This window comes from Colletotrichum aenigma, assembly GCF_013390185.1.
Source record: "Colletotrichum aenigma strain Cg56 chromosome Unknown KSG_Cg56_contig07, whole genome shotgun sequence".
In the NCBI taxonomy this organism is placed as follows: domain Eukaryota; kingdom Fungi; phylum Ascomycota; class Sordariomycetes; order Glomerellales; family Glomerellaceae; genus Colletotrichum; species Colletotrichum aenigma.
Genome location: NW_023500913.1, coordinates 100,901 through 113,064, shown reverse-complemented (window position 1 = coordinate 113,064; position 12,164 = coordinate 100,901). Strand labels below are relative to the sequence as shown.

Sequence of the window (12,164 nt, the reverse complement as noted above, 5' to 3'; positions counted from 1 at the left end):
GGCGGCTTGTTGCTTCATTTGGCGTCATTTTGTTTTACTGCAACTTTGGGAGGCTGGCTCTTTTTTCCACAGTCGGCATATCTTTTTCCACTGGGTTTTTTTTTTTTTTTTTTTTTTTTTTTTCTTTTTGGGTAATTGGGATAACAGGCAGGGGATCAGGGGATCGATCTATGGGTGGGCGGCTCGGACAGTGTCCGAATCTGATTTTATTGCACACATTTGTTAGCACATTTGCAAGGAGGACTCCAAGGCAATTGCGTCGTGGGTTCTGCGATGAGCAGGCCCGCGATGCAGATTCAATACACAAGCCGCGCGCAGGTTTTTTTTACTGCGCGCCTGTCCTCGACACCAGTATTCTATTCGCCAATTGCCCTATCACAGTGCCTTGATTACACGCACGTGGCCCATGTTTGCCTGTCATTGAGAGGGGGTCCGTCTGCAGATTACCGACTCATTAATGGGCATTCAGTCAAACGTCTCAGGTGGCCGTCTGCCGCGAGGAGGGAACCGAACCGGGGGGCGCAGAATCTCCGCGCAAAGAGAAAGACCCCGGGCGGACGGCACATATCGCGACGTTGGAAGACGACGAGCCTCACTCAATCGGGCCGGTAGGCCGTTCGCGCATGTCCCGCGGCTTGTGCAAGAATGGGCAGATACGGACCTTGCGGCATCTCGGGTCTGTTGAGGAGGGCGGGCGGCCCAGCAAGACAACGGATGGGAACAAGATGTCAAAACACCGTCGTGAGTTAAGCATCTCTCGTACGACGGACGCAGAAGGGTCTTCGAAGGGCGAAGATCTCCATTGTGCTAATGCGCGTCTGTGAGCCGACTTTCCACCGAGCTTTCTGCGCGTCTCCCTCGGTCTCCGTCTCTGCCTCTTCCGTCTCCCAGTCTCTATCACTGTCCCTGTCTCTGTGTCTCTGTCTCTCACGGATCTCCTCCTCCTTTACTCTGCGTCTCGCATCTGCGGGATTGATTGCGATCGATTCTTTTTTGGGGGACGTACAGGCTGCAGACTCCGCTATGGAGCGAAACCATGCGGTACCATACAGCTACTACTGCTACCTACCTAGCCTGCCTACCTGCCTCCTCACTCCTCTATCGTACAGCTCCAGTAGTGTAGAGACTGGAGAGTCCCAGTCCCAGTCCCAGTCCCAGTGTCCAGGGTCTAGCTATTATTTGCTTCTGTGGATGTGGCTCCACTCTGAGATTGGGGGGGGGGGGGGGGGGGGGGGGTGGCGAGTGGGGAGTTGGAGAGATTCTGCAGGCGGACGGGGCCCTTTTTTCCTTCCTGAACCCCGAATTTAAAATCGCCTGCGCTGCACCGCGCCCTGTGGTTCTCTGCTGCAGCCAGGGTGCTTGTTCGTTTTCTTGCCTAGGTTTCTCTTACTTTCTACTGGTTTGTTCGAGCTGGGGAGGGGGATACGGACGGAGTAGGGACAAGGGATGGAGTGCGTGCTTTTTTCTGCTTCTCTCTTCGCGTATGCGTGTCTTTTGGATGGAGGGTTGGCCGATGGGCGTGGCCCCCAATCTTGCTTGGCCGTTGGCGAACTCAAGCAAGGGGAGTGAGTGAGTGGTGGGCACGAATCGCATTGCGGATCGCGGGAGAGATGAAGAACTTGCTCGTGTTAGACCCCGGGGTTACGGGATGAGGGGAGACGGAGACGGAGTGCACTCCGCAGAACCAGCTCATCTGGGGCGGGAGTTAGTTGGCACTTGGTGCGGGCAGAGCTCTAAATTCGGTCTCGCTGAAGAATCAATCCCCCCAGGGTGGGAAGACGCGGGATGGCGCGGGCTGGGCGGGCGGATGGCTTCAGATCTGTCTGATTTCCGTTTGCCACTGGCGAGATGCTAAGACTGGTTCTATCGCGGTCTCGGCCTTAGTGGTGACGGCCTTCAGCGAGCGGGTGATGGGTGGTTGAGGGGATCTTCCCTTTCGCTCGGCCGGCCGGGCAGGACAGGGATCGGGAATCTGCGCCATCTTGATCTGAGGTGTGGCATGCGAGATGGAGCTCGTGATTGGGGGGATGCGAGTGGACAAGGTTTGAGGGTACATGAGACAGTCTGAACCACGTCTTGAGCCCATCTCTCGCTGAAATTCTTTCAAGATTCTGTTTGACGTGGTTGGTGTACTTTGTTTGCTGTATGTACTTCGTGGCTCCCGGGATTTGTCAAGGGCACGTTGAAGGAAGGATGAGAGGGTTACAGTGGCATACAATGCTGCGACATAGGAAATCTCTGATTTGTCGGTGACTATCGATCGGGATCGTACATGGGGCGTCCTCGCGGCGTGCTGGAAATGTAACATCATCGCCCAAACACCGCCCCTGCTGCCCCCGTCTTGGGGGTTGAAAATCTATCTTACAATTTTTTTTGGAAGTATCGTGATGGATGATGAGCAGGTTTGGCACGTCAGTGCGGTGGCTTTGACGCCCTGCCGTCCCCGGCTCATCTAATCTCATCTCATCTTTCTCTCTTTCTATCTTGTTCCCAAGCCAGCGTGATCGATCATCGTCGGATCTCTGTCCGATCTCAGGGACATGCCCTGGACGACGGCGGTGTCTCCATCTACCAAGCCCGCAATCTCAAATCCCCGGGACAGGGGAGAGAAGAGGGAGCTCAGCCTCAATGGATCCCACAAGCATGTGCCCCATCCCCCGAATCTGGCTGTGAAGAAAAGCTTCAAACATACATGCCGCGGTCCTCGCCCTCGACGAGCTTGACCACGACGCCGTTCTTGCCGTCACGCTTGATCTCGTACTTGCCGCCGAGGACAAGGTCCTTGGCGACGAGCTCGCGAGTGCGGCCGAGGGACTCGATGTCGCCGATGCGGACGATGGTCTTCTCGAGGTGGTCGCGGAAGCCCTCCTCGGCGCAGATCTCCTTGAAGGCGCGGTGCATCGGGACGGAGGAGGCGCGGACCTGCGCGTCGGCGGCGATGGAGAAGAGGTTGAGGCGGTCCATGTTGCGGATGAAGTCGGCGCGGGTCATGATCTGCTGCGCCTTGTGCATGGGGAACGACGGCATGATGTGGCCGCGCTCCGGGTCGTAGAGGGAGTCCATCTCTTCCTCCTCGTCCACGAGGGCTTGGGCTAGGACCATGGCGCCGGACTGTGGGTGTTTGTTAGTTGGTGCGCAAAGGAGAGGACACGAAAAGACTTACAGCCCACTTTTGCTGGTCCATGACATCGTCGTCCATCTCGGCGCCGAGGATCCAGCACTGGTTCAGGAACCACGTCTTCTCGACCGCGCAGATGGACTTGCACGTAGCAATCATGTCCTTGCTCTTGGCAACGCGGTTGAGGAAGGACAGGCGGCCGCCGACGAGGTCGTACACCTCCTCGAGCTTCTTCTGCTCGAGCTGCTCGCCAAAGTACTTGACGCGGTACTTCCACAGGGCGTTGATGGCCTGCTGCTTGGGCAGGTCGCGCACCGACATGACCTCCATGCGGGTGGCCAGCTGCTTGAGGCGCTCGTAGACCCAGTAGTCGTCGGTGTTGAAGACCATCGTCACCAGGTTGGAGGCGGCCCACTGCTCGGCGCGCTGCTGGAGCAGCTCGATGAGGTCCTTGCCGTCATCGTCGTCGCGGATGAGGTGCATCTGGTTGATGATGACGACGAGGGGCTTCTTGCGCGTGGCGCGGTTCTTGAGGGCGACCTTTTCGAGCTTGTTGAGGGCGCGCTCGATGTCGAGGAGGGCGGTGGTGTCGCGGGGCCCGCGCTCGGAGAAGTAGCCGCCGATGTAGTCCTCGTGGAACTCGAAGTCGAGAGCCTTGCCGAGGCGTATGCGGACGATCTCGAGGTCGGCGTGGGCCTCGAACATGGCGACGCCGTCGCCGTCGATCTTGCGCATGGCCTCGATGAGCATGCTGCTCTTGCCGGTGCCCTTCTCGCCGAGGATGAGGAAGTAGTGGCCGACCTCGGAGCCGTCGACGATCTTGTCGATGCGGGCCTGCTCGGGGCGCTGGACCCAGCGGTCGTCGGCCTCGGCGGCGGACTGGGGCACCTCCTTGCCGATGGCGGCGAGCTCGAGGACGGGGTCGCCCGGGGTGAAGGCGCGCGTCATCTTTTTGAGGACGATGCGCTTGTAGGTCTTGTGGTAGGCGTAGCCGGCGATGGCGAAGCCGGCGGCCAGGACGAGGATGGAGGCGAAGGATGTCGCGGCGGATTCGAGCATCTTCTTGGGGAGGGAGTCGCCGCCGCCGCCGCCATGTTGGGATGTGTCCTTAGGGGGTTCTTGAGAGTTACGGTTTGTGTCTGGTGAGGTTAGTTTTGGTCCTGCCTGGTGAAGTGAGGTTGATGTGAGAGCATGAGGTCTTCAGTTGAAGGATTCAGCCCGATGATGAGTTGTCTACGATGCCTCGAGCGAACGTCTCATGGCCTGTATGAAGTTCGCCATGACCGATGTTTGGCTTGAGCTCATTGACAAATTTGGCTGAGTTCATCTCGCGACAGCCTCACCATGTCGAGCATGGGTGAGAGCATCGCAGCCTGATCTGATGTGTACGGCATGCGCATGCAAAGACGGCCAGATCTGCCAGCCATCTTGGCTTGCAGCTTAAAACGCCAACCGAGAGTGAGATCCCTGCCTCTGCATCCCCAAAGGAGAGAACAGTGTCAGACGGCCGATGCCCAGGCAGCCTCGCGCATCAACCAGTCGGGGCTCCTCATCGTCGCACCATCAATCGCATGCACGGCGCCAGATGGAGCAGAATGAACAGAACGGCGGCCACCAATCAGAAGCAGACGAGACGAGAGAATGGGAACATACGCGCACCAACGTACCGGACCTTCGTGAGGGATATGTGGAGAAGCAGCTCCGCGCCGGTGCCGTGTTTGCCGTTGCCGTCGCTGCCGATGCTTGGAAGTAATGCGGGTGTGAGCGTGCTGCGTGTGCGTGTGCGTGTGCTGACGCCGACAGCCCCCAAGCACCACGCGTCCCGGTCCACCGGGCCCGAGAGGGTCGCAGCAGCAGCAGCAGCAGCCGACCACCCTTGCTCACCGAGGCCATGGTTGGGATCTGACGGGCATGCAGGGCCAGCTGCGGGCTCGTAATCTGGTGGTGATGTGTGTTTTTTGGAGGTGAGGATTAGAGTTGGCGATGGAGGGGGGAGGGCGGCGCCAAGTTTGGGTGACGTGGAAACAAATGAAGGAGCAGAGAAGGGAAGGAAGGGACGGAGAGGGCGGAACAGACCAGCCAAGGTGCGAGATTTTGATTGTTATGGATCAAAAAGACAGCAGACGCAAGCACTGACTGGAGGTACCTAGGTAGGTGACTGACGGGCGTAGCGCAACGCAACGCAACAACGCAACACTGCACGAGCACACGCACATACGGAGAAAACAAAACAATGGGAAAAAAGGGAAACGTCACCCAAATCGCATTCAAGCCACAGACAGTGACACGGCAGGAGGGGAGGGAGCCCTCTCTCCTCTCCGTGCCTCCCCTCGCAATTCGATACTACCTAGAGATGGCTTCTCTGTCCTGATTCCTTGGCACGACCCATGCTCTGCTGAAATCTGCTGCAAGAACCGGCTGTCTGCTGTGGCGCACCGAGCAATGCCAAGACCTTGGGCCAATTGAAAGGCGGTCAGCGGGAAAGGGAGGTGGCTGATGCCCTGATTGGAACGGTGCACTGCAGTGGCCTGTGGGTGCCCTGCTCCACTCTTTTGGCAGTCACCGTTCCGGATTCAGGCTGCTGTGGGGCACTGAACACTAGACACTGCACCGGACACCCTCAGGGCACTGAGCTGTTGCTCGGAACAACTCCGCGGGCTGAGTAACGATGTTGACGATGGCTTCAGAGACGTCCGAAATCTTTAGGCAGTTTGAGAGGTCATGAATTGATGTTGAAAATGAAATTTTAATGGTGGATCCTGTCCTTCGTGTGATTTCTGTCATTGAATCTCACCTTAACTTGTTGAGCTTGCGCCACATGCGATATGGACACTTCTTCAAGAAGACGACAATATAAAACCAACAAAAAAATCCTTACAGGTCCTGTTGCCTCCTTATGAGTTCGCTTTTGAATCGAAAACCAGAGTTAGTCACGCTAAAATCATTCTCGACCATTTTCTGCCATCAATAGTGGTCACAAACCTCATAATTCTCAAACTTACTCTTAAATGCCCCGCTTGTCGCGTAACCACGCAGTCACGAGGCTCACTCCTGCCTCAAAGATTCTCAACATCCCCAGAAAATAAGAGGCCGTGGTTCGGCAGGTTCAACCAGCCTTGAGTTACCTCACATCACACCAGCAATCAAAAAGACTCGTTACAGCTGCAGAAATAACGCTCCTCGGAACGACCCAAAGGGGGCAAGAGCGACAGCAGCATATACAATCGAGAACTCAATGCAGACACATCCCATTTGATAATCGACACGATAAACCTCCAATCAAAAGTTGCAACCTCTTCCAATGCAAGCGTGCTTCATTTGCTCAGCTTACCACTTGATAGCAAAAGACCCAAAGGTCAAGACCAAGAGGCCGAGACCCAGGGCTCGGGGCTTGGCCAAGGGCACACTCGGCTCGTTGTTCTGCAAGCTCATGGAATTCGACTCTTGAAAGAAGACCGAACTTGGCCTGTCTTTGAGTCTCTGCCTTACTGGGTAAGTACCCACCAGGTAGGTACCGTAGGTAGGTACCGTAGGTAGGTAGGTAGGCAACCTCAATCGAGTCACGTGCTTGTGTTGTCAACCCTCGACAACAACTGATGGAAACACCAATCAGAGGCTGGCAGCACAGCGGCATCAAGTTGCAAGACAAAGGAAGACGCGTCTCTTTGAACAGAATGGGATCCATCCAGGTCAGCAACGGCTCTCAGTCTGTGATGACATGCGCTGCTACCGGTTGAGGTAGTTGAATATCAAATGCACCATATAACGTGAATTTACATCTCATAGCTCCATATTCCTCGAAAGTGCCCATGATTTTGAGATGGATTGATTTTAATTTCATCTCAATCCATGTTCAACCAGCTTTTTGAGAGTGTTGTAGGGGTGTAGGGGTGGCTACTCGAACGTCATGCAGCAGCAACATCAACACCACCACCCACCCGCACCGAGAACATCACCAACTCCGGGTCCGTGCACCCACCCAGCTCGAGTTCCTTCCCAACTTCTCAACCCAGGCACCCTTCTTCTCTCAGTCGTTGTTGTTCCATTTTGTGGCCGCGTGAAAATTCTTTCCTGACGCGTTGAAAACACCAACTCTTTTCTTCCAAGCTCCCGACTTTGCTCCTTCTCAAGTTCACTTCCTCCACCACTTGGCTAACCTTCCGCCCCGTTCAACTCGCGTTAAAACCACAAGCTCTTCTTATTGAAAACAACAACAAGAAGACGACTTAGGTATTCTCATCTCATCTCATCGATTTCTCTCCAAAGACTGACGATCCGAAAGCGCGTTGAAACTCGGCGAATCTCATCCCCTCCCTCACCCCTCCTCACATCCCATCGCGCGTTCCATCCCAGTTGGATCACGACTTCATCCCCCTCCAAATCCCTTGATGACACAGCACTCTCTGGCTCTCACTTGGAGATCATGGCACCTCCTCGAATGGCTTCTACTTCAAAGATGGATTCGGATGCCCCGATGGCTTCTCCGGGTGGTGGTCCGTCTTCTGAGTATCCAGGACCCGTTCCACAACAACACCCTTCCCATCTTCCTGGCGTTGGGTCCCGACCCACGGTCAGCACCGATGTGTCCGATCTCACCCCTCGACCTTCTCCTCGCTCGGGAATTCTGCGAAGAAACTGTCCTCGACCTCCGCCCATAAACATCCCTTTGGTAGAGGATGACATCGAAGACGACGAAAAGACCGAGGTCCCTCCCACCTCCCCCGAGTCTCCTGGACTTCCAACTCCCCTTCTTGCCGGGTACCCTGGCCGCGAGATCTCTGGTGCCAAGTCAGATGGCCGAGAGTGGGCTTACGACTGGGACTCTCCTCCTGTCTTGCTCTATCCTGACGACCTCTCCAAGACCGAGTTCCATGAGCACCCCCTGGCGCGACACATCGAGCTCGAGAAGGGCTGGGAGCAGGGTCGACTTGCCTTGTACGGCCTCATCTTGCCAGCCAAGATCGACAACGGCACTCCCACCTACACTTGGGACTCCGACGAGGAGGAGGAGGAAGATCGTACCAAGGCCGTCGTTCTGGCAAAGACACCACGCAGAGCGTCTCGACCCCCTCCTCTTCGCACGCCCGTTCCGGCACCCGCCATCAACACCGAGCGCCAGCGGACCCCCTCCAAGGTTCTTCAAAAGGTCAAGACATTTGCCAACTTCGTCGCGAATGCGGACATGGAGAAGGAGGTCCCTGAGCTGCCAACCCTCAAAGAACTTCTCGACCAGTTCGGCATGCCCCCCGGAACCCCGGCCGAGTCGGCGCCTAGAACCTTTCTGCGTCCCACCAAGTCGAGCAACTCGCTTCGTCCCAAGACCCCGACGAAGCTTCCAAGTGCGACCAAGCTGCGCAACAAGAGAAGCGCCATAGGCATCACCAAGATACAGATTTCCGACCCTGTTGCCCCGGAGGAGATGAAGCGCGTCGGCCAAGAGTTCAGCGAGGCCTCAACCCGCAGCCACCGCCCGAGGACCAAGACTGCATCCGAGAGTGATCGAATCTCGAATTACGCCGCATCCCTCCGCAGCCCGTCCAACTTGATCTCACCCTCCATCTCGTCCAACATGCCGCTGTACCTTCTTCAGCCCGCGCATCCTACCGTTTTCAACGGCACCAACGAGCCTCCCCCCAAGTTCCGTCTCGCTCGTCCCCGACTGGCGCCCATGGAGTACGCCCGGCAGTATCTGCTCGCCAAGGCCAAGGCCGATGAGCAGGGAGAGGAGTGCACAGTCCAGAAGCCGGACACGACGTGGTGTTGGTCGGAGCACTACAAAGAATTCCTCATTATTCCCTCCATTCCCAAGGGTGTCACCAGAAACTTCCTTCCAGATGTGGAGGAAACCGACCCTGAATGGATCAAGAAGAAGAAACCGGTTGCAGCCACCAAGGACATGGATGAGGAGGCTGCAAAGCGACGTTCGTTCCAACCACTTCCTTTGAACTTGGCCCCTTCCTCGCCCCTCCTGCCAGCTCACCTTCGCACAAGCTCACTTGCTTCCACTGCCAGCTCGGACCCCAAGCGCGATTCGTCCCTCGATGCATTCACCCTCGACCTTCCCAGAGCTGCTTCTTCCGACCATTGCCTTTTGCAGTCAACCAAGGCTCTCATCACCAACCCGACCGCTTCGATTCCTCGCGCGAACACTGATGTCTTTGTCGCTGTGAACACAAGCAGCGAGCGTGAGTACAGAAGTTCTTTCACCAGCTCCTTCCCACCCCATTTCCTTTCATCCACTTCCCTAGGCAGAGACAGACCCTCCAGACAATACCAGCATCCACCTCTGCTGGCATCCGAACGGGACTCAAGTGCTGCACCTCCCACCCATGCCTTCACAGCTACACTTGCTGACCACCAACCTGTTCATCCTCCTGTTCATGAACAACAACTCACCCCCAGATCGGCCACCTTGAACGATGTTCCCCATGACTTCCCATTCGCTCGGCCGCCCTCGGTCGCCGCCTTGCGGAGGGCAGTTAGCCCGGCGGTCTTCACACCTTTCTCGACTCAAGATGTGCCTGCTACCTCTCCTGACCAGGACTCTCTCGACGAAGACGACGCGCGCAGCGAAGTCACCGCAGTGTACCGCCCAGAATCTGCACTCTCCTCTTGTACTGTCATTGGCCCCAGCTCACCTGTTCCCAGTACTGCTGACCGCAATGAGAATGATATCTCACCCAATAGTATCAATTACGATGAGTCCAACTTACCTCCTGCGCCGGTCTCCCCTTTGAGTAGTTCCCCAGCTACTCCGCAGATGAGAACATTTGCACCACTGCAAGACACTCGGACTCGCGATACATGGGATGACGCTCTGACCCGGCGGTCCAGTGACGAGACAGTCCAGCAAAGTATCGCCGACGAAGGAGTTGACTGTATCGACTTTGCAGACACTTCATCAGTTTACTCACAAGACAGTGTGCTCACCGCAATCCACCGCCCTGCTGCTGGTCGTCGCCCTACTCCCCCGGACTTCATGCCCCAGTCTGAGAGTGCTGTTGAGCAGGAAGAGGACTTGACCCCGCAACAGCTGCGTGAACCTTCATCTGCCGAGGCTCAAGCGCAGCCCGGAACCTTGGAGAACTCAACCACCATCCTTCGCCCGGTGTCTTATGTACCCAACACTGAAGTGGCCCAGACTTACACTGCCAGTGAGGCATCGCAGGAATACCAGAACGATCGTCGCTCCAGGGCTTCTACGCTTACTGTTGACAGCAGCTACACTCATCGCATGCCCAGCCAGGATGGCCGCGCCTCCAGAACCTACGAGTCTCGCATGGAAGCCGACCTCCGTCGCATGCGGACTGAGGAGAGGCAGAACATGGGTCGCGCCTCGTTTACCAACACAGATGGCCGTCAGTACGAGGATACCCAGAGAGTCAAGCCTCGTGGTACGCGGGCCTCACATGCTGGCAACTCGCAAGACGCCGCATCGGTTGCTTCAGTAGCATCTTCATCCACGTCTCAACGCGATCGCTACTCCACATTCTCTGATGCCGCATCTGCTTCAACATCGGAGTCGCGCCGCTCTCAGGCACTCTCCTTCACCTCGGTCGCTTCCTCAGACCGTTCGATAGCCAGCAAGCCCCGCCGCTCCCGCATCGACACGCCTCAAGATGCAGCAGCTCCTCTCCGCGACCCTCGCTTGCCGGCCCTCGACCCGGTCATACAGTCCCCTTCCCAGTCCCCCGGCCTCAGGATCTCTGCAACTTCCCCCGCCATCAACTCCACCGGCCGCCCGCGCAAGTCTTCTCTTCCCAGCAGGCGCGACTCTGCCCAGCAAGGCACCGACTCTGAGCTTCCATCTCTCAAAGTCCGCAGACGCAGACCAGTAGCCGACTTGGATCCCCTCCCCGCCTCCCAGGCCTACCCGCAACCTCTGCGCTTCAGCTCCCTCAAGAGTCACCCTCCCGGCGCCGTCCCAGGCCAACCCAGCGCCAACATCACTCGCTCTTCTTCGCGACTCATCACCGACATTGGCAAAGAGCTCGACCGCGAGATGAAGGACATGCTCTCGCCGCGCACCGCTGATCTTGTCGCCCAAGAAGCCCAAGAAGAATCCCTGGAGGAGAGCAACGTCGAGACGCCCACCCGTCGCCCGCCTCGTCAAGTGCGCTCCATGAGATCGCTCCAACGTTTCGACGCGCCCAGCATGCCGGCGCCCAGCAAGCCGCTGCCGTCGATCCCGCAGCCCAAGACGCGCTCAGAGGCTCCCAGCCGCCCGCAGACTTCCGGCCCTGCCTTTGTCGACGTTGACTTTGGCCCCGGCCCTGTTGTTTCGCGTGCTCACCCTCCTCTTCCTCCCATCCCGCCTCCCCGCGTCGCTTCTGCCCCCCGTCCGCCTATTCCTACGGTTACTCCCCTCGTCTCGCCGACGATCCCTCCTTCCCCGTCCACCGGCTCTGTGTCCGTCACCCACAACGACTTCTCGGTTAAGAAGGACCGTACGATCCGGCCTGCTGCCTCGGTCGCGGCTTTCGGTTATCGTTCCAGTGAGTACCTTCTGAATGATCTGAGGACGACAAGCGCTAACAATAACCCAGCTCCGACGGTGGACCCCATGCCAGCCCGTCAGGTTCGCCGCTTGGAGTCAACTGCCAACCTGCAGCCGCCTCCCGTGCCCCCGGCTCCGCCTGTCCCCACGTCGGCGCGTACCCGCATCCTGGGCAAGATGGCGTCCATGGCCGAGCTCAAGCACCGGCGGGAGGTGGCCAGCTCCGCAAGTGGCGGCAGCAGTGAGGAGGCCGTTGGTATGCGGACCTTCCTTGGGGAGGACGTTGCCCCGGCTGCTGCGCCCTCCAAGACGGAGAACAGCAGGAAGAAGTTCTTTGGTGGATTGTTCCGGAGAAAGAAGGACGGCGAGAAGTGAAGGATGGATTAGCAAAGGAACCGACCAACGGAAAAGAACCATATCATGGCAGGGAGGTTTGGCGTTTTTGGTGTTGGACTAGGATGGGCTTGTTGGTTTCTAGATAACAATGTCACGATAGGAAAACAACGTGTGAATATATGACATGCTGCGTCTTGAGGTTCTTGTGATGTT

General features: G+C 57.3%; 2 protein-coding genes across 2 annotated transcripts; one reads left to right on the top strand and one right to left on the bottom strand.

Annotated features, from left to right (window-relative positions):
- Nucleotides 1-2,682: 2,682 nt before the first annotated feature.
- CGCA056_v010309 (uncharacterized protein) lies at nucleotides 2,683-4,545 on the bottom strand (the record flags this gene model as incomplete). Its single annotated transcript, XM_037325556.1, has 3 exons — nucleotides 2,683-3,111; nucleotides 3,164-4,257; nucleotides 4,428-4,545. The coding sequence occupies 3 exons, from the start codon at nucleotides 4,543-4,545 to the stop codon at nucleotides 2,683-2,685; spliced, it is 1,641 nt and encodes a 546-aa protein (XP_037175121.1).
- Nucleotides 4,546-7,574: 3,029 nt separating this feature from the next.
- CGCA056_v010308 (uncharacterized protein) lies at nucleotides 7,575-11,990 on the top strand (the record flags this gene model as incomplete). The annotated part of the gene is made up of 2 exons (XM_037325555.1): nucleotides 7,575-11,613; nucleotides 11,665-11,990. 2 exons carry the CDS (start codon nucleotides 7,575-7,577, stop codon nucleotides 11,988-11,990), a joined length of 4,365 nt encoding a protein of 1,454 aa, XP_037175122.1.
- Between the last annotated feature and the right edge of the window lie 174 nt (nucleotides 11,991-12,164).